The sequence below is a fragment of the Takifugu flavidus genome, chromosome 21, assembly GCF_003711565.1.
Source record: "Takifugu flavidus isolate HTHZ2018 chromosome 21, ASM371156v2, whole genome shotgun sequence".
Lineage (NCBI taxonomy): Eukaryota > Metazoa > Chordata > Actinopteri > Tetraodontiformes > Tetraodontidae > Takifugu > Takifugu flavidus.
The window spans coordinates 6502877-6522699 of NC_079540.1; the positions used below are offsets into that span (position 1 = coordinate 6502877).

Consider the following 19823-nt stretch of genomic DNA (forward strand, 5'->3'; position numbering starts at 1 on the left):
ACCACCCAGAGCCAGCCTGTCACGCGGCCATGGCATGGGGAGCTCTGTGGGCGGAGACTGCGTCCTAGTTTCAGCCAATCAGGAGCGGAACGAGGCAGCGAGCGACCTAGTTTGAACCAATCACCGCTGGGTAAAGACGCCGACAGACAACAGTGTGCGCGTGCCGGGGCCATGTGCTGAGTCGACGCTGAGCGCGAGAGGCAGACAGGGACACGGAACATGGAAGAAAACATACAGCTCGAGGCCGATTTTATTGGATTAAATGAAAGAGGGTAACCTCTTCATCTGATTTAGAAGCAATTTGATAGGTATAGGTTTAAATGTTACACTTAACCATATTTTTAAGATGAGACAGAGGTGGGGGGGTCGACGGGCACCTCAGGTGCGCACGCGTCACTTAAGCTTTGCTCTGTGACAGCGGTCGTCACTGTTGTTTTGACTCTTCAATGACAGCGTGAGAGAAGAAGGGGCGTGGCGTCTTGAGATCAATCCAGGAAGAAGATAAGACTGTGAGGGCGTGGCTTAACCCGTTAAACCCTCGGCCGCTTTCAACCATTGGATTAGCACTGAGGGAGGCGTGGTCTTTGGATACTAAAGCATGTTGCGTTCGCCCGTAGAGGAAAACAGATATACAAATCGAGCTCGGTAACCACAGACTATTTGCTATGACCACAAAACATACTGATGTGTAAAATAAAGATAGAGAAATGATTTTCGCTAATTTTTAAACTGTATTACTTATAAATAAACCTATAGCTTAATTACTGCGTTTATTTCCTTACAAATATATTAAACAAAAAAATGCTTATGTCATCAGAGAAAAGTGGCTTCAACATAGGGACTCGATAAATCCCTGATATTAATTTTATTACTGTATTTGCTTAAGGTTCGGCAAATCTAAGGAAGAGTGTTCTCTTTTCCCAGCTTTCTCACGGACCATGAACGCAGTACAAGCGATGGAGTAGAGAAGGATGTCACGCGTGCTGGGGCGGGGGCGTGGCCTGAGTATGCAAACGATCGACGCCCCCAAGCGCCTTTCCCCCGTGAGCGGTGACGTCACAGGAGCAGCCCGTGTTGGTTCCAGCTGACTGACAGAGAGAGAGAGGGAGAGAGAGACACAGAACGACAAAAAAAGAGAGAAGTGTGTGTGAGAGAGAGGGAGGGAGAGCGAGGGGGAAAATAAGAGCCATCAGTTCCATCTATCCGACTCCCACACCGGATATTATCATTATAATTATTTTTCTCTTTATTTTCTCCATCGACCCTTTTTCGCTCATATTTCTTCTTCTTCGCCTCGACTGGACTCTCCTGGGTCTAATCCTTTCCCTCCCCTGCATGGGACGACAGACATCCACATTTTCATCTGCTTTCACTTTATGTTTAACCTTTCTACTCTCCGGAATAAAACTACCGGACCGGACCGGGACCCAAGCGAGGACCGTCTTGCTCGCCTGTCCGTCAGCGGTTGTTTCCGGAGGATGAATTAAGCTCGGGAACATGGTGCCATTCTGGAGATAAGTCTGCTCTCTCTTCCTTTCCTCACGTTCTTTGGCGGACAAAACCGAGCCATCAGGTGAAAATCGGGAGCGCACGCACGCACGCACGCGTCACCTGCCCATCCGTCCTCTGTTTTCGGGTGTTGACGCCGCGCCTGTCAATTCCAACCTCTAATTGGATTATTGCGATCTTGAACTTTTAACAGTCTGCAGGTTCTCGCCGCCTCCCCCCTCGCCTCCCCCTCCTCCTCCTTTTGCCTAGAAGTTATGTCAAGGCCTCTCACCCAACTCTTGCCGCCGGATCTCCCTGCAGGGGCCACCAGCCCCCACTTTGGAGCCAGCAATCCGGCTGGAGTTGGGGCTCAAGGCGGTCACCTGACGTCCATGACCAACCTGAAGTCACTGCTACAGCTGCCAATCAAAGCCGACCAACGAGGCATCAAGGACTGCTGCGAGATGAAAGGTGAGTGCGTGTATGTGCACGTGCGCGCGTGAGAACGGCCCTGGGCTTCTGCAAGTTCTTAAAGGGACAGTACATAGATCGGCTCCAATGGGGGAGGAGATGCACAAAACCAAAATACAATTCAGTTGAGAAGAACGTTTGGCTTCATTTGTTGTGATTATTGGTGCAACATAAAAATTGACAACAGGGATTAGCATGATGCTATGGTGGTGGTTTGCATGGTTCCTGGTTTGTATTGGTATAGGAACCAAATTTACCAGTCGAACATGAACTTTCAGCTCTGTTTGTGTCATCACATGTTAAAAGAACCCAGAAATGAAGCCAGTGTGTGTTGGTCCACATTCTGTCCCAGGTCATGGGTCGGACAGTCAAAGCCGCATTTCCACGTCGCGGTCCAACATGGTGACCAAAGTTCCCAGTGTGCACGGTGGTGTCAGTGGGAACACCAACCAGCTTTAGGGGAGGGGCTTAATTAGACAGGCTGTCATCCGGGGAGACATCACATTCTAATGATTAATAAATATAAATTATTTTCTGTAGAAATAACAGTATTTTGCTTTAATATCAGTTGTATCACGGTGATTATTAATGCGTGTGTGTGTGTGTGTGTGTGTATGCATGTGACTGAGTGGGAAGGTGTGATTGTGAAAGACAGAGGAATGGCTTATCTAAACACACACACACACACACACACACACACACACACACACACACACACACAGTGCTATAGCTTTATTAGAAGGTTCCCATTTGCATGTCGGCGTTTGGTGGCGAAATTATTACCGTAGCTGAGCGGAGGAGGAGAAGGAGGGTTAAAAAAAACCACAAACACACTCTGGAGTAGATTCTACTCAGATTCTACTGACTGAACTGTTTCCCATCTGCCAGCTGTCATGACAAATATTAACCAGGCTGCTTCTTCTTCCTCTCCTGATGCCATAATTCCTAAATCAGCTGCTGTCACTCACACACACACACACACACACACACACACACACCACACACACACACACACACACACACACACACACACACACCCACCCCTGTTAAAACACTAACATCTCACATCCACTGTGAGGTCACGTTGTCACGAGTCAGCCCTCACAAGTGTAGATAAATGTGCGAAGGTGGAAACGGTGCTGTTTTGCGACCTCTGGCGGCTGTTACTGGCTCTTCTTTTTTTGCATGAGGAGGTGGAGGAGGAGGGGATGATGGTGAGCACAGCTGACAGGCTCTTCACAGATTCACAGAGAGAGAAAGCAGCTCAGCGGCCTCGGCTGTGTCCTCATTGTCAGCGTTCATACAGCCCAGAGCGCTCTAATGATGGCTGATGCGTTCAGGGGTGTGAAGAAAAATCACGTTTCACATGTGATGGGGCTTTTTTTCCGTTGCCGTTTCCCTTCACGAGCAGTTTCGCTCTTGCTTTTCCCTCTGATGTTTTTTTTGTTTGACGCCTTCATAACCGCCCACTCCATCCATCACCCCCGTCTTTCCTCGCACTCGTTTCTCTCCTCCTCTCCTCCTCGGTCCCTCAGCTGATTTACATTTTCTCAGGCTTGTACAGTGTTCACTCTTCATCTCTCACTTTTGCTACCATCCACTCCTGCTGCTCTTGCAGGGATTTCCCTTCCAGTAGTAGGAAGCAAGTGAGTTTTCATCATACGGATGGTGACGACTTAGAATCACTCACCATCATTAGAAATCCAGAAAAGACAAGTGATCAGTAGATTAAATATGAACTCCAATGACAGCTGTGAAGCCATCAGGAATGCCAGGATATCAGTTCAGTAATGACGAACTGAATGTGTTGAGCCTGTTTATCTTGGTTTATAGACACATTCTGATGAGATATTTGGGCTTTATGAGCTATTAACGAAGCCGGATCAACCTTGAAATCCTGGATACTTCACAGCACCTGTGTTTATGTGCTCGACTGACTGTTTTAGCATCGATTCCTTTAAAAGGCAGCAACCCAAATCACCCAAGTCGTGATCGCATGCTATCATGCTAATGTGACCCTTGCTAGCCATGAGGTCCCGCAGGCTGAATTCAGCTGTGTGACTGGCACCAGATCCCAAAAGGCAGATCTGAGTTTCTTTGGTTTTATCTAGGATTGTTTTGGATGATTGGAGATGATCTAAACAAGCCTGACCTCTCACGTCCAGGAGACCACAGCAGGGGCCCTGTGGGACCTCCGGGACATGGGACAGTGGTGGGACAGTTCTTTAGGGCTTCATCTGTGACTCTGTTCTATCCCATAATTCCCATAAATATGAGAACTATGGGTTGAATGAGTCCGATTTTAAATGGCTTTTAGTGTCTGGTGGTCACATCCTGATCTGATGGTGATGAGTTTAAATGATGCCAACTGGTCTGCAGTAGAATGAGTGCCCCTTAGAAACAGGAGGCGGAGGATGGTGGCGACTCTGTCCATCTTTGTCATCATGTGATAATCTTGTTATAATTGTCTTTATGTCTTTTAATCCCTTCAGATTGAATTTTCCAGCCCTCCTCCGCCTCCGGAGCGCCGTCTCCTCCTCAATAGTCTCTCTCAGCTCATTTAAATCTGCTTTTTATTACTATTTTATTATTAGTTTTTATTATTCAGCCATTTATTGAATATGCACTTTGCAGCATGGCATAATTCATCCGAATCCTTTCATCAGAAGAACAAAGAGGCTAAACAAAGATTCTCGATTTGGGTTTTATTCTGGTTCTGGAATTTTGATGCTGTTTCCCTCCGTGAGAGGTCGGTCAAGTCAGCTTTATTTATAGAAGCGTTTTAACTGAAACTCAACCTTCAGCTGCTCGCTGGCCGATCTGTCGGGATGTTGGCCATGCAGCTTTCAACTCCAGACTTCCTGTTGCAAAGCTGCATCTCACCTGGTTGTTGTGACACCCAAGAACTAAAAACGAGCCCTTAAACATCGTAAACTAAAGAAGGAGCTGAGCGAAAGCATCTGCTTGATGCTTGAAATGATCTCCTCTCCTCCTCCAGACAAAGACAAGCCCGCCGACTCTGACGAAGACTCCGTGGGCGTCAACCCTGGGGGGCCGGCCGGCATCGGGGGAGGTCTGGGCTCCAGCACGCTACGGTCCAACTCCCAGTCGGCTTTCCTGGGCCCCATGCTGTGGGAGAGGACCCTGCCGTGTGATGGGGGCTTGTTCCAGCTTCAGTACATGGACCTGGAGGAGTTTCTGACGGAGAACGGGATGGGGATGCACAGCAACGGGCCCAGTTCCACCAGTGCCCAGATCCCATCTCAGGTTAGTCTCCACTAAATCCCAGTAAACAATCCAGTTCTGCTCCAGTACTGAAGTTTGTCTGTTCCTCTCTCCTCACCCAGAGTTCCCAGTCAGCGGTGCCAAACCAGAGCTCCCAGTGCCCTCCAACCTCCCCGCCACCCTGCTCTTCCTCATCCTCTTCCATGTCCTCCTCGTCCTCCTCTTCCTCACTGCTGGGACTGGAGACCGTCCAGCCGCAACCACCACCTCCGCCGCCCCAGCAGCAGCAGCAGCAAGGCATGATGGGAGGCCCGGAGTGTCTTCACGGTGAGTGAGTGAGTGAGTGAGTGAGTGAGTGAGTGAGTGAGTGAGCGAGCTCAGGTGCGTTTGCCTGGAAACACACCTGAACCACAAACATCGTCCGTCTCTCCATGTAACAATTGTGAAGCTACACGCACGCTCACACACACGTGAAGTTGCACCGACGTGGTCTTAGCAAGGGACGTGTTTAACCTCCGGCGAGGTGTCCTCTAACCGCATCTCTGATTAGCTCCTCCGGCCCGTTTTCATCGCCGATTCATAATTCATGGTTTCCTCTCTCTGCTGCCTTTGATGGGAAGCAGAACTGGCAGAAGAGGAGAGTTTTCCTGTCCGTCATCCCATTTTTTTTCTCCCCGAGATTTCAGAAGTCTGACAACTGAAACCCAAAAGCCCGTCCTTCCCCAGCAGACGGCCCTCTTTTCCTCTTTCGTCCCGCGAGCCCTTGAACGAATCATCACAGCTGATTTCATGCTGATTTCTGGATGGCGGAGGCTTGCGGAGCTCCCGGTGGCGGCCGGAGCAGCGGCCGACAGTCGGATGTGTCGCTGCTTACAGAGCAGGCGGCAACGGTTGCAGCAGTCGCCGACCCAAAACTGGTGCCAGGTTCAGGTTAATGATGGAAAAGTTGGTGTTTCGGTTGTCAGATCGCAGCCCAGCGTCAGGCAGGCGACTCCGTCAAAAAGATGGCTGGTAAAAAAAACAGCAAAAGGGATATTTGTTAAAGTTTGAAGATGAAATAATAAAATCTGAAATCTGTGACAGATTGAGACTGAAGCGGGAGAGAGGAGCGCTGGATGCTGCTGCCAGGCTGTGTGTGTGTATGTGTGTGTGTGTGTGTGTTCATGTCTGCCTGAGTGCCTCTGTGTGTGCTGGCGCGCATGCCTTCACGTGCACACGTTTGTGCTGTTGGCTGAACTTTGAACATGCATATGAGAGCATCCTCTTTATTTCAGCTTTTTCACACAGCCGGGTTTTAATGTGAATATGTGTGTGTGTGTGTGTGTGTGTGTGTGTCTTTATTCTGAATTATAAACACGTGACTGGGTTGAGCATGATGCATCCAGGCAGAAATCCCTCAGGTCGTTGGGGAGCTAAAGTGTTAGGACAGAGGGAGAGAGGGGGTGGTGAGGGAGAGACACGGAGAGAGACAGAGGGAGAGAAAGAGAGCGAGAGAGAGAATAATTGGGCTATAATCATCTCTTCCGCATGCACATTTGGTCTGATATTAATGAATTCACATTATTTATGCTCGGAAACAAAATTTGAGGCTGCTGTGGCCACTTCCTCCAGAGTAGGAAACCTCAAAGGTGACACCGAATCCAGCCGATGGCTCCTCGTGCGCCCAGTCACCACGTCCCCTTGTTGTTACGCAGACAAAAACAAATGACGATGAACAACGAGAGACTCCAAGGTGTCCGACATATCAAGCAGCCCCACTGCAGCCGGCCACCAGAGGGCAGCCTCACCTCTGTCAGCACGCTCATGTCACGTTTAGCCTTTTTAAGTGCGTTTTTAACTTGAAATATCAAGTTTGTCGACGCTGTGTCACAGACGGGGGCAGGAGGTCCATTTCCTGATGAGCTAATAGTAAAAGAGCAGCGAGGCTAATTTGTGTCATTTGAGAAGCTGGTTCTGTCTGCTGAGACTTTCAGCAGCACATTTGCTTCAAGAATCGCTCACGTTGACATCTGCATTTTTGCTCGACAGTCACCAATGGTGCTGCTGAGCAGCGCCCACGCCCACACGGACAAAAGCAACTTTATTATCTCATTTTGACTGCTCACGTTTGGCTCCTTTCACCTGCGGTTAAAGGCTGCTTAAACATTTCCAGGTCACTTCGCCCAATCAGGAGCAGGCGTTCAGACCAGGGAGTCCCAGCAGCATCTGCAGGCTGGAGGAAGCACGGACCCAATGACCTGTGCGGAAGGAAGCATCTGCTTTTATCAGCGCTCTTACAAATATGAACCTGAGCAGATCAGAACAGCTTCCAGTAGACGTCCAAACAGATCCTGGATGCGAAGGACCGTCCAGATGTTATCAGCCTGTGTTGGAATTGCAGTCGCGGTTTTAATCTCAGACACGTGAAGCAGCCAAAAGCAGAAGTGGTGAAGCTCCGGAGGGAAGTTCAGATAAAAACCAACAAAGCAGCAGTGTAAAAGGTTGATAAGTGTTAATGGAGGCCGAAGACGGCGACGTTTCAGTGGTCAAATGGTTGATATGGACACAAATATCCAGAATAAACTCTATTTAAGGAGAAAGTAGCGGACTTCTGCTGATTTGGAACTTCAGCTGTTAGAACGAAAGCAATCATTCATCATTGCAGAAGTTAAATCCAGCGTTCGGAGAGGCCGGTCTAATGAGGGACCTCCTGCCGGCTCTCAGCGAGGGTCTCTCAGCGAGGGTCTGCACTGATCATTCGTTTAGAAACCACCAAATAAATAAATGAACGCTCATTTACGGGCGGGATTCCTCTTAGTTTGGCTCCCGTAGGAGAAAGAGAGACTTTCCTGCCTCGGCCTTCGTGGTGGCGTCCTTTACAGCTTCAGCATTGGTTCCAAGAGTGGGCGGGGTTAAATCTTTTCCCCTCCTGTTCTTATCTGTTCACGTACGTTCAGGTGTTCCGATCGTTTGAGCCGATTATTGGATGCCATAAATGACGCGCTCGTCTCCCCGACAAAGGAAAAGAAAGTGTTATGATGTTTGCACAGGCAATCACAGCGGTGGGGGGAGGGGTCAAATCATGCTAGGTAGCGTTATCGCTCGATACCCGGGCGTGATAAAAATACCTGCTGGATCGCAGCACGTTAGCAAATGCAGCTAAGTGTCACATTTTAAATGTGAGCTGACAGAAAATTCTGTTTGTTGTTTTTCCTTGTTTATTTTTTGAAAGATTTGGAGGGCAGGAAGCGTCAGCGTGCAGCAGCGCCGAGGTTTCAGCTGCTGAAGGGTTAAACGAGACTCTGACTCTGCACTCTGCAACAGCACACAGAGAGCAGAGCTGCAGGGGCAGAGCCACTCAAGAGTGTGCGCTTTGCATGTTTTCAAAGCTTGCTCGCCACCCCCCCCTCTCCCTCGCGCCCTCACACGCTCGGCCATGTGCGGCGGCGGCGTCACGTGCCGCTGCAGAGAGAGTCAGAGACACAGGGAGAGAGAGAGGAAGCCGTGAAGATTACAGAGAGAATAAACACCGAGGACGGAGCAGAAGAAGCAGAGCGATTAAAGAGAATTCTGAGTGCGTTTCAGAGCAGAGCCGTGCACGTGCTGCGATATTTGACAGAGCTGCTGTCAAATATTTATGATCTCAGAACATCCACCAGTCACATTGTGCCCTCGTCAAACAGAGATTGGCCCGTTTACGCACTAAAACAGGGACGTGAGCCACCAGGAAACGCTCCCGACCACCAAGACAAACACGTGTTTAACAAGCCTCGCGACCAGAAACCCCATGTTCAGGGAGAGACCAGGGCGAAAATAAGAATCCCAGTTATGTAGGTTCAGTCGGAGGAACAGAGAGCAGAACAGATGGAGCAGGAAGTGGAGAACAATGACTTATCTGCTTCCAGTCCGAATAAAACTGGCACCAACTGGTGAGTTCAGAAAATCCTGCAAATGGGGATTTCATGCGTCTGCACCGTTGCCATCGACCCAAAGTCGATGTTTCCTGCTTCTGAACCTGATCACAGATCATCCAGCTGTGAGTTCCTTGGACAGGAAGAGTCAGGTGAGGTCAAACGGTGGGAAGAAAGAGGAAAATCTGCTTCCGTCAGAACTCGGACACCTGTAGAACCACCAGGTTGGGAATTATTCCTGGTTTACCGACCGCTTCCTGTTGGCACAGCTGGACACATCGGTAGGAACCGGAGGAGAGGAGGACCCTCTCGACACCCCTGGCAAAGACGGCTTTGGCCGCTGCAACCCCCGAGCACCCCACAGAGGTGGTGCACACGCAAAATCAACCGAAACGCAAAGATTTGAGGCCTTCATCCGGTCACATGACCTTTTAACTTCACTTTCATTGGTGGTGGCCTTTGTAGTTGAAAGCGGTGCGCAGCAGCAGCACGTTGATGTCCTTTAACCCCGCAGCAAAGTGCATCGGCTCTTCACAGGAAGCTATTTTTAGACGGTCTCGCCCACTTCCTGTCTGTCCACCTGATTGTCATGTGACCCGACGGATCAAATCCCTACATGCTCACCTCCCGAAGTGTCTGTTAAAAAATGTGCTCCCTCTCGTTATCTTAGTCCACGGCTGTTTACGGGGGTTTAGAGTCGACGCAGTTCTTATTAGAGTAGATAAAACAAATCTCTGCGTCGCCATGACAACAGCTAATCTGCCGATTGCTCGTCAGCGTGGAGGGGTCGAAGCCCTGAGAACTGGTGTTGACTCTGTGTAAGTGGTGCTAAAGCCTTAGCCATCTCCCTGTTCCTCATCAGCGTTTGAGTGGCGGCGATACCACGGCGGGTTTACTGCGTCGCTATGACGACCAGATCACGAGTAAATAAATCATTCGCTACAATTATCTAATTAGCAGCTGCAATAATCTACGAATGCATCACATGATCGTGGCCGTGGGGGCGCCTGCTCTCCTGCTATAAGCTAGCGCCGTCCTAGCTTTAATTTATGAAATATTTTGGGTCACATGATCACTTACATTATTTTCATCTTCCCGAACATCTGGTTTTCACACACACACACACACACACACACACACACACACACACACACACACACACACACACACACACACACACACAGTGTACACACCCCGGCAGGCGTGGACTCTGCACATGCACTGTGAGCCACGTGCACCATCACGGGTGGATGCATAAACACCAGAAACAATCGAGTCCAGGTGCCCCACCCGGGAGTCGTGTTCTTAATGTCAACACACTGGCTGAGGTTATGTCACCATGGCGAGGACGCGGCGGTCGCGTCCTCCCTCCCTCGTCACATGACACGGTGGAGGAACCCCCATGACACCGTCCAGGATCCGTCCAGGACAGGACAGACTGCGATTGTTCTCAGCCTCGACGCATCACAGACCGACTCCAGACTGAATTCAAACTACAGCACCGATTGTTGCCTAAAAGACAGGAGTCCCCCCGTGCTTGTGGAGCCCAGAAAGAGCCCAGAAAGAGCCGGGGGCGTCCCACTTTGACGCCGTAGACCACCATCTTCTGCCAACCACCATCCAAAACCAGCTCCTTCTGCCTACTGGACCAGCACGTGATTGTGTGCAGCTGAGCCGCACATTCCTCACACATCACACATCTTCTTCTGTGTGCTCACCAACACCTCGCCGACCGTCTCCACCCCTCTTTGTCCTAAATACAGGCTGTCCTGTGTGTCCACTCCCCGTTTGACCTGTGATCTCAAGTGAACTTTGATTCTGTTCGGTTCCCCCCTAGCCTGTTTCACCCCTTTTGCTGGTAAAAGAGTATCTGCGTCTTCCTCGCTCTCCTCTCCTGCCCCCAATACACCTTTGGATGGACAACAATGGGCCCCTTTGTGCTGGAGAATCCACAGCACATTTCTGAGAACTTTCCAGGAACTGCAAACAATCGTAGGTGTGGGGACATTTGGAACGGACTCATTCAGCTCCTGTTTCATTGAAAAGGCTCCTGTAGTGTTTCTACCGACCCACCCGGTCAGGGGTCAGGATCAGCTAAGCTAACAGCTATCTGCTGTTCTGCTTGTCTTGGTCTTCCTCACCCCCCCCCCCCCGGGGTGTGTCTGAATCCCTGTGGGCCGTCTCTGCTGAGCCAGATTGTCCTCACGTTTGTTTCCTCGCTCTGGTCCACCAGCGGTCCTGGTTTCTTCAGACCCAGTTAATGGGAACTACGGGTTTGCGTCTGGGATTTTCTTGTCCCACCAGTTTTGGTTTACACCAGAAAGCTCACTATTGACCACATAACTTAGAATCTGCTTCATACCTAAAAGTCTATTTCACCTTCGAGGATAAACTGGTTTTACAGGCCGAGGCGGGAAGTTCTCACAGGAAAAGTTGCTGGTTTGTCTTGTGAGGGAAGTTGTGGATGTGTTTAAGATAGAAAGGAAGCAGCCAAAGATGGCAGCAGACATGCACAGCCGTGTTTACATTAGAGGGAGGGGACCCCTCCTTATGTAACACATTTCCTATATCACATTCCACGTGTGTATTGTGTTTTCAATCCAGTTTCTCTTCTCCGGTTTGGGACAAACAGCTGCTGGCAGAGCTCACAGTCGGGCTCGCGTCGTCCGCTCGGCGGACAGAAGCGAGCTGGAGCGACTGTTTATCGGGGATTTAGTGCTCAGGGAACCGGTGCTGTGATTGCGTAATACTGACTTTAATCCTATCGATACTGGTCCAAACCCGTGGAGGCATCGATATTTTCTACTCTGGGTACTCGTTGTTCAGGACACAGTGCGGCTTTAATGCTAATGTTCATGCTCCTTTTAGCCAACCGCTCTCACCAAAGACAAAATCTGAAACGCCGGTGGGTGGGGCTTGTCCAAACATCACGGTTAGCTTATGACCTAGCCTACGTATGTAAACATGACAAGCAATCAAAGAAGCGATGTTTTGAATCGCTCCCACGCTTCAGCCAGTCGATGGTGATGACGCCACTGTTTATTTCTCCCACCTTCACTTCCCTTTTCAGCTTCCTACATTTCCCAAAATGCCTTTCAGTGACCCCCACTCCACCCCCGGGAGGCCACAGCGATGTATTTGCGCTCAGCTGTGCGTTTTGCTGCGTAGGCGCATCAAGTGAAAGTGAAGATCAAGCACACGTCAAGAGGAAGAGTTGCTCACCTGACTCTTCGACCTGAAGCGGTCTATTTTCGGCCTCTGTGGGCGTCCGTGCCCACTGCGGCCCAGCTCAGAACCTACCGCCTGAACGGAGAATGGAACCCAAACACTCTTAACAGCCTTAAACCCAGTAGCTGGACGGCGGCAGGACCTTTAAACGGGCTTCAGAATCCATCTGGGGGGAGTTCTCCCACTTTTACAGAGAACATCACGCGTCCTCGACGGCTGCAACGATTCACGTCCTGTGGCGAGGCGCGCGATGCAGCAGCGGCCATTTTGAAAGGGAGAACTTTTGCTTCCACCCCACTGGATTTCTCCAGTGTTTGTGCAGAACTTGTCCTCACAAAGGGGGTAAAGCTCCAGATGTAAGACAGCAGGAAGAAAAGAGGAGGAGCTAAGAACAAAGGTGCCAAATCAGCATTTTTAAAAAGAAACGATCTCATATAAGCAGAATAAGTGAGTGGCAGCTGTAGTTAAGGTGTTAATTGTTGGGTTTGGGTTGCCGGTGGACGGACACACAGACGGACGGACACGGCTACGTTAATGAAAAGAGAAGCGGCTCCTGCTCACAGACAGGAAATGAAGCCGCTCCCGGTGGCTGTTTACCCAGCAGCCCCTGAAGCCCTGTTCTTGGACCACTCTCAATTTCTTGCCCAAAATGGTGGTTATTAGGACGGGCTTATCCAGGATCAGCTGGTCCAGCTGCCAGAATCAGATCAGACCAGCAGTTCATCAGATGGACAGATGGACGGCAGGACGTATAGATGGATAAAGAGGGGGGCTATAGGGTCCGCTGCTGTACACCGAGGCGCGGCATCGTCTAAAAATCGTGTAAAATGAATACCGCTCAGAAAAAAAAGTGGGTTTAATGGGATCATGTGTCGCTCACACCAACACCACCTCCAGTTTTCAGTGATTTCTGGCACCAGAAGCACGGGTCACCTTAACCAGCGCACCTGTTAGCTGCTGTTAGCATCCACGGTAACTGGAAACAAAAGAATGATGGAAGTCCTGCTGCTGAAGTGAAATCTCTTTCTTTGGGAACAGATTTCTGCATTTTTCTGCCGCTTTTTCTGCAGCTCTCGGGGCAGAAGGTCCAGGTCCAGGTCCAGGTCCTGGGACTGACCCAGAATGGTGTGTTTGTGTCTAAGTTACTGTTAAGGAAAAAGAGGTTTTGTGGCGGATCTTCCCGTATCTGCGTTGCTCCTCTGCCACCAGTCAGCTGGATGAGGAAACACAGGAGCCCTGTGAAGCTCCGCCCCCTCGTTGCCTAGCATCGGCCGGACCTCCCGGTGCCCGTGGAGGATTGGTGGCGTTACGATAGGATGACTGACAGCTCTCGGCAGCAGCTGGGTAGTAAATCAGCTGTGGTCCTGCTGCTTTGACTGACGTTTCCAGAGCAGTGAAACAGATCATGAAGTTGTTGGGTTTTTTTCCGTTAATCCTCCTGGATATTAATCAGCAGGATTTAGATATAAATAAATAAATCAGCATCATTTCTGTCCTCTCACGTCGTTCTCCAGTGAAATTACCTGCTGTCGCCTCTTCCTGTTTGGCTGTCTCACATCGGAATATCTTTCTGTTTCTCTCTGGCTCTCTGCTTCTGCAGTTATTTTTAATTTGTGGCTCAGAGCCCAGAGCTCCAAAAAGGGTCTCTGCCACAACAGATTGGTACTGGGTGACTGCTCAACTCGGTAGAGAGAAAGTTTGCTGCTACATCGGCGCTCTCCGGGATGTGAAAATAGGCTCTTTGTCATCTCAGGCTGGGGGTAAACGATGACTTCAACATCCATGTAAACCCCCTCCCTCAGCACTAGCCAGGAGCAAGATCCCACAATGTTCGCCTGTTCCCTGATATTTATCCCCAAAGCTCGGTAAAGCCTCAACATAATCTCTTACCTGACAGGATTTAGGGGCTTTTATTTTCTGATGTTTCTCTTTCTCCTCGTTCACTCATGCAGAATGATTTTATTTTCGTAATTCCCGCGCAGGGGTGAACGCAGATCTGACCCCTGAGTCTGCAGAGATCATCGAGAGACCCTGCTGATTCTGTCCAGTCCCGCACTGCCACCTGGTGGCGGGATTGCGCCGTTGCAGCCACCATGAAGCAAAACAAAATCTGATTTTTACATTAATTTTTAACATTTATTACATGTATAGTTTATGGTCTAATTCCCCTTCACCTCATGTTAGTGGGTCTCACTGGGCTGTAACTGCTTGTGTGACTCTGCAGCCAGTTAAACCAGCGCCAACGCCATTAAAACTGTTTATTCTCATTTATGTCGGTGTGCTTCTGGTCCAAAACAATCATAAATCTGAGCACAGCTCATCAAGAAAAACAAAAATCTGGTGAGACATCATTAAAAGGAGAACAGCAGCAACTAAAAAAGGGAGACAGAACCAACTTCTAAAGTTGCTGAGAGTTCTCGACGATGTTTTAAACACAAAAGTCTCTGCAGATGTGAAACGACTCTGTAAACACAAACGAGAGCCTCCTGTTTGTCTTTCGCTGCACCAACATTCGCTGGGATCAAATTTTAATCTGAGGATTCCAGTGCTTTAGCCGCCACATGCTCAGACGACATGTGCAGCGAGATGAAGCTGAGGCGGCTGCCAGGACGAGGAAGACGAGAGGCTGAAGTTTGAAATGCAGACGTCCAGATTATCTGGACCTAAAAATCCCTCTTTCATCCATTTTACTGAAGCTGATGAAGCCGCGATGACCTCCCTGCCCCCCGTCTCTGGTGGGTGAGCCCTCGGCGTGACCTTCGACCCCTGGGCTGCAACCTAAAGCTAAATGGTTAATCGAGACGCTCGGTGTCGCTCACAGGCTACAAAAACCTCCATCGTGGTGGTCTGGGAACGGCCCAGGATCCACCTGTTGGATCCTGCAGTTTCATCCAGAACCTGGACATGGACAGGAGATGGAAGGAAGCAGTAAAAGGCCTCTAACCTTTAAATACTCACTCTCTCCCTCAGGTGGTCAGGCAGTGCCGCAGGACTCTTCGCCTTCCTCCACTTGCCCGCCTGGACCCCCGGCAGGTGCTAACGGCAGCAGCGACATCATGGTGAACTTTGACCCCGACCCGGCAGACCTGGCGCTGTCCAGCGTTCCGGGACAGGAGGCCTTTGACCCGCGGCGACACCGCTTCTCGGAGGAGGAGCTGAAGCCTCAGCCCATGATCAAGAAGGCCCGCAAGATGCTGGTCCCCAATGAACAGAAGGTACTCCATCTACAGATGTTGTCCCAGATGTTGTCTCCTTCCCTGTGACAGGTGCGCCCCAGCAACGCTATTGCTAGGCCGTTGTTGGCGGTGTTAGCTGACGCCGCCGCCCGCTCCTCTGAGGTCCGATCGATGCCTTCAGAGCTCCAGATGTGTTGAGATTTCATTCACATTTAGTCGGACGGATTCGGGCGCTCAGATCCTGGCTCAGATCAGACGGTTCCTCTCTTCTGCCGTCCGAGTCAGACCTCTGTAATCCATTAACGATCTCTGAGGTTTCCAGGGCTCCTCCCATTCATGTCTGAGCTGCTCTAGAACCTTTAATTCCTCGTAGCGACGCAGGAGGCCAAATTTTTTACATCAGACCAAATTTATCGACCCCTAGCTTTGACCTCGCCGCTGACCTTCTCCACAGGTAGGTGAGGTCTTCTCCTGCAGGAGCCTCAAAGCTCTTCAAAGGGATCAGAGGATCACATCAAAGGAGCTTCTAGGAGAGCTTCTGGAGCTCTAAATGTCGCTCATGTTTAACTTGAATTGCAAACGTCCGTCTAGGACTGAACCCAAACGGTTACTGACTGTTGATCTCTTGCCGCCCTTCTTCCTTCCCGCCATCCCGCCCCTCGTCATCGCATCACTGACCCTTCTCATTCCTCTCTTCTTTTTGTCTTTCCCTCCCCACTTTCCTCCCCACACACCCCAACATCAAACACCGGCGCTGATAACAGGATGAGAAGTACTGGAACCGGCGAGCCAAGAACAACGAGGCGGCCAAGCGCTCACGGGACGCCCGGCGGCTGAAGGAGAACCAGATTTCGGTGCGGGCCGCCTTCCTGGAACGGGAGAACGCCGCCCTTCGCCAGGAGGTGGCCGACATGCGGAAGGAGCTGGGCCGCTGCAGGAACATCATCAGCAAGTACGAGAGTCGACACGGGGACTTGTGAGGAGGAGGAAGATGGCGAGGGAGGAGGAGGAAGGTCCGGGAGGGCAGCCAAACAAAATGGGAAACAAGGAAGTCCAACAACAGCAGCACTTTACTTGAAACGGCGAGGAGGAAGGCCGACGTAGACCTGCAGGGGGCGCCGCGCGGCACCGGCGCTGAGCGGATTTGGATGTGCTGGGAAAGTACGAGCGCACGTTTATTTTCCACGTTTGACTCTTTGTCCCTGCTGCTTCGTCCGATCCACAGAACTGGCGGTGGCGGCGGCGGCTTCGGGTCGCCCTCGGCACCGCGCTCGCCGCCGCTGCTGCGCGGCGTTTCTTTGCAGGTAGTGCGTCCCGGCAGTTCCTTTGGCCAGTTCAAACGGGGTGTTGAATTCACATCATGCCAGTGAGATCTCGCTTTTTAGCCTCGGGAGGTCCGATGTGCGGTTTTTATATAAATCTATATGACAAAGAACACGTCTATTTTTGAAATGGGTGAGAAGGCGCCACCGGTCCAGCAGCGAGCAGAGGGTGCACGGGATTACGTCCACAATGCAAAGAGATTTCTACATAGGATTATTGTATATTTTTCTATTAGCAGAGTTACTCAGCCGGAGGATTTTGGAGATAATCTTTTGTATATTTTCTATAAGGTGCAGGGAGGGGCCGCTAGCCGCGCCGCGGGCGTTTCCTCCCGGATGATTATTGCGAAACAATAAATGATCTATTTTTAATTTCCGTGGATTCGTCAGAGGTGGAAGCTTAACTGAGAATGTATTACGGTTGATTCAGGTATTTCACACGGACAAGACGAGGCTAGCATCTTAGTACTGACTGCTTTTTGGCGCGGGGTTAGCGTCGGGAGGAAGGCTACGAAACGTGTATAGTTTTAAACTTTCTTTGTCTTTTATTTCTCTGTCGGGCTCATTGAGGCTCCTGATTTGTTACCTTCTATTTGATTCCGATGAACCTCCCGATATTTCCGATATTTTTTTGGGGAAATAATCGCTGTTTTTGAAGGTGACGTAGAGAGAGAGAGGACCAGAAGAAGAAATCAGCCATGGACACACACGCCAAGTGGCTTTTGCTTTCTCGCCCACGGCGCTCGGTCTCTCTCTCTCTCCGTCTACCCCTCGAAAATCCGGCGGGTCAAAGGTCGAACTGTGACTGAAACCTTCAGCGTTCGCGCACACACACACACACACACACACACACACACACACACATGGGTTTAACCTCTATCCTTATTGTTGTTGTTGATGTTGTTATGGACTTTTATGGTGCTGATCTGATCCCACACACACACTCACACACACTCACAAATACTAGCTGCCTATACCCTTTCTTTGTCTTCAATTCCTTCTTTTGAATTTATTTTCTCTTTCTTATGTTGCATTATTGAACGATCATATATAGATTGACACACTTGTCTATACCTCCTTCAAACGTTACCCAATGAGAAACAAGAAATGCACCCTACTGCTACTGTACCATACAACTGTACTATTCTCTCACTAGATATATGTATATGATATATGCTTGACTTATGTGATTATAGTTGTACTATACATAAATGAAGATATTACAGAGGAACCCATACGAATCATTTCTGTTTATATTTTCTCAGGTGTTTTTGTCTGAGGAATAAAACTCACGTATTAAAAGTCTTTGACTGAATTGCAGAATCTGGTTTTGGGGGGGTTGTGGGGACCGTGGGTTGTGTTCCTGTTTTTATTTTAGCACGTTGCTAAGCCGAGCTGTTGGGTTTGTATTTATTGTTATGATTCTGTTGTACCTCAGATTATTTGGAACGCTCTCTGGGACCAACTGATTGTTCGCTAAACCCCACTCAGCTGCTTTTGCGATTATTCCTTCAAAAATCTCTTTTAGCCAACTAGCAGCTTTTTTTTTTTTTTTTTACAGTGTCTAGAGACTTGTCGCAGCTAGCTAGGAAACACATTTGGACTAAAGTTCAACTCCTGTTTGTTGAATGTACAAAAAAGTCTCTAAACATAAATAATTCATTCACCTGAAATATAGAGCCGCTCACATTAGCATCCCTTGCTAGGGCGGCTAACATGGACTGATGGATTCTGTCATCTGACGCACTACCACCTGTTTAATTAAAACCCTGGCTTCTAATGCAAATGCGCTAGCTTCTCCTAGGACAGGCGGCCATATTTATGAGAGGGGTTTAGTGAACGCTTCATTTACGTCCTGTCTTTATTTAAACTGCTAATTGCTCTGCAGCCATATTTGCTCGTGTTGCTACAGTATAAACGCTGTTGTGGTGGTTAATGTTCATATATTTATATATTTGAGTCATTTCATAGCTTCAGAGATTCCCACGAAGAAGACTCGATCTTACACGACCAGCACCCTCAGCTGTCCTCCAGCCCTGAACATGCCCCCCCCCCCACGTCGACTTCTTTTGGTTGATTTTGTTTGAGCTGATCAGTAAATCTGATTACCGACACAAAGGTGTGACCTTAAATCCCTGAAGAAAAGTCTTCTCATGTTTCCATCTGCTGACGGAAGAAGAAAGCCATGTGTTCCTTTTCTTTTTGATACCTGGGATTTTTGGATTCCTCACAGAAACTTTTGGAGTATTTTTCTATGTAACTGTGTCGTTGAGAGTTGCAACAGTCGCTGCCATGGAAACGGTGGCGGACGGTGACAGCGACGTCGCGGCCGTGTCGGACTCTGATTTGTGGATTCACTGCAAACTCCTCCGTGTTGTGACGGACTTTACCCCGACGTCTCACCAGTGTTGTGTGCTGCCCACGAGGATGATGGGATATGTGGTCCAGTTTTCCCTACAAACACCAATAAATCTTCTCTTTACTCACTAGTGGAGGGTTGCTGTGCGTCTGTCTGCTCCCTCTTCTGTGTGTAAAAGTTCATGGTGAGACCATCAGGAGTGATTTTCTGTGTGTGTGTGTGTGTGTGTGTGTGTGTGTGTGTGTGTGTGGGTATTATTCATGTTAGCACATGGAAATACATTTTTTTCCATTCCAGAACACGTGTGTGTTCCTGTAGGTGTAAATTATGGACAGATTAAACAGCGGAGTCTTTCACTTCAGTTATTTAACACACACACACACACACACACACACACACACACACCCCTCTGCGTGTGTGGGAGTGTATACCCTCGCCACCTGTGTCTGGTGGGTTGTTTCAGCTGTTGGGCCGTGATGTTTGCGTCATCAGCAGCCATTCTTACGGGGACCATCTGCCCGAGCTGGTGCTGCGGCTCCAGGGCCAGAAACACGCAGCGGCGGCCTGTCGCCACGGACGCGTCCACAGGCTGCAGGAAGCACTTCAGATTATCAGGAAGCTAAACCCAAGAGGATGAAGACTGAGATGAAGGCAGGTAAGATCA

General features: G+C 49.6%; 1 protein-coding gene and 1 long non-coding RNA gene across 3 annotated transcripts; one reads left to right on the plus strand and one right to left on the minus strand.

Annotated features, from left to right (window-relative positions):
- Positions 1 to 220: 220 nt before the first annotated feature.
- Positions 221 to 1962, minus strand: LOC130518527 (uncharacterized). Its single transcript, XR_008948062.1, has 2 exons — positions 1781 to 1962; positions 221 to 1088 (listed from the first exon to the last, which is right to left on the minus strand). It is a non-coding gene; the product is annotated as an uncharacterized LOC130518527 (long non-coding RNA).
- Positions 1084 to 19289, plus strand: dbpa (D site albumin promoter binding protein a). 2 transcript variants are annotated; one of them, XM_057021163.1, is made up of 5 exons: positions 1084 to 1959; positions 4958 to 5226; positions 5307 to 5511; positions 15273 to 15517; positions 16243 to 19289. In XM_057021163.1, exons 1-5 carry the CDS (start codon positions 1764 to 1766, stop codon positions 16456 to 16458), a joined length of 1131 nt encoding a protein of 376 aa, XP_056877143.1. In that variant the 5' UTR covers positions 1084 to 1763; the 3' UTR covers positions 16459 to 19289. The 2 variants fall into 2 exon arrangements, with proteins under 2 accessions (XP_056877143.1, XP_056877144.1); XM_057021164.1 differs by lacking the exons at positions 15273 to 15517; positions 16243 to 19289 and adding an exon at positions 7337 to 10258.
- Positions 19290 to 19823: the final 534 nt, after the last annotated feature.

Bases quoted from the DNA above. Each gene is read 5' to 3' on its own strand.
- dbpa (XM_057021163.1), top strand. From the start codon at position 1,764: ATGTCAAGGCCTCTCACCCAACTCTTGCCGCCGGATCTCCCTGCAGGG. The intron at 5,227-5,306 runs GTTAGTCTCCAC...CTCCTCACCCAG, and splicing joins GTGCCCAGATCCCATCTCAG to AGTTCCCAGTCAGCGGTGCC. The intron at 5,512-15,272 runs GTGAGTGAGTGA...TCTCTCCCTCAG, and splicing joins AGGCCCGGAGTGTCTTCACG to GTGGTCAGGCAGTGCCGCAG.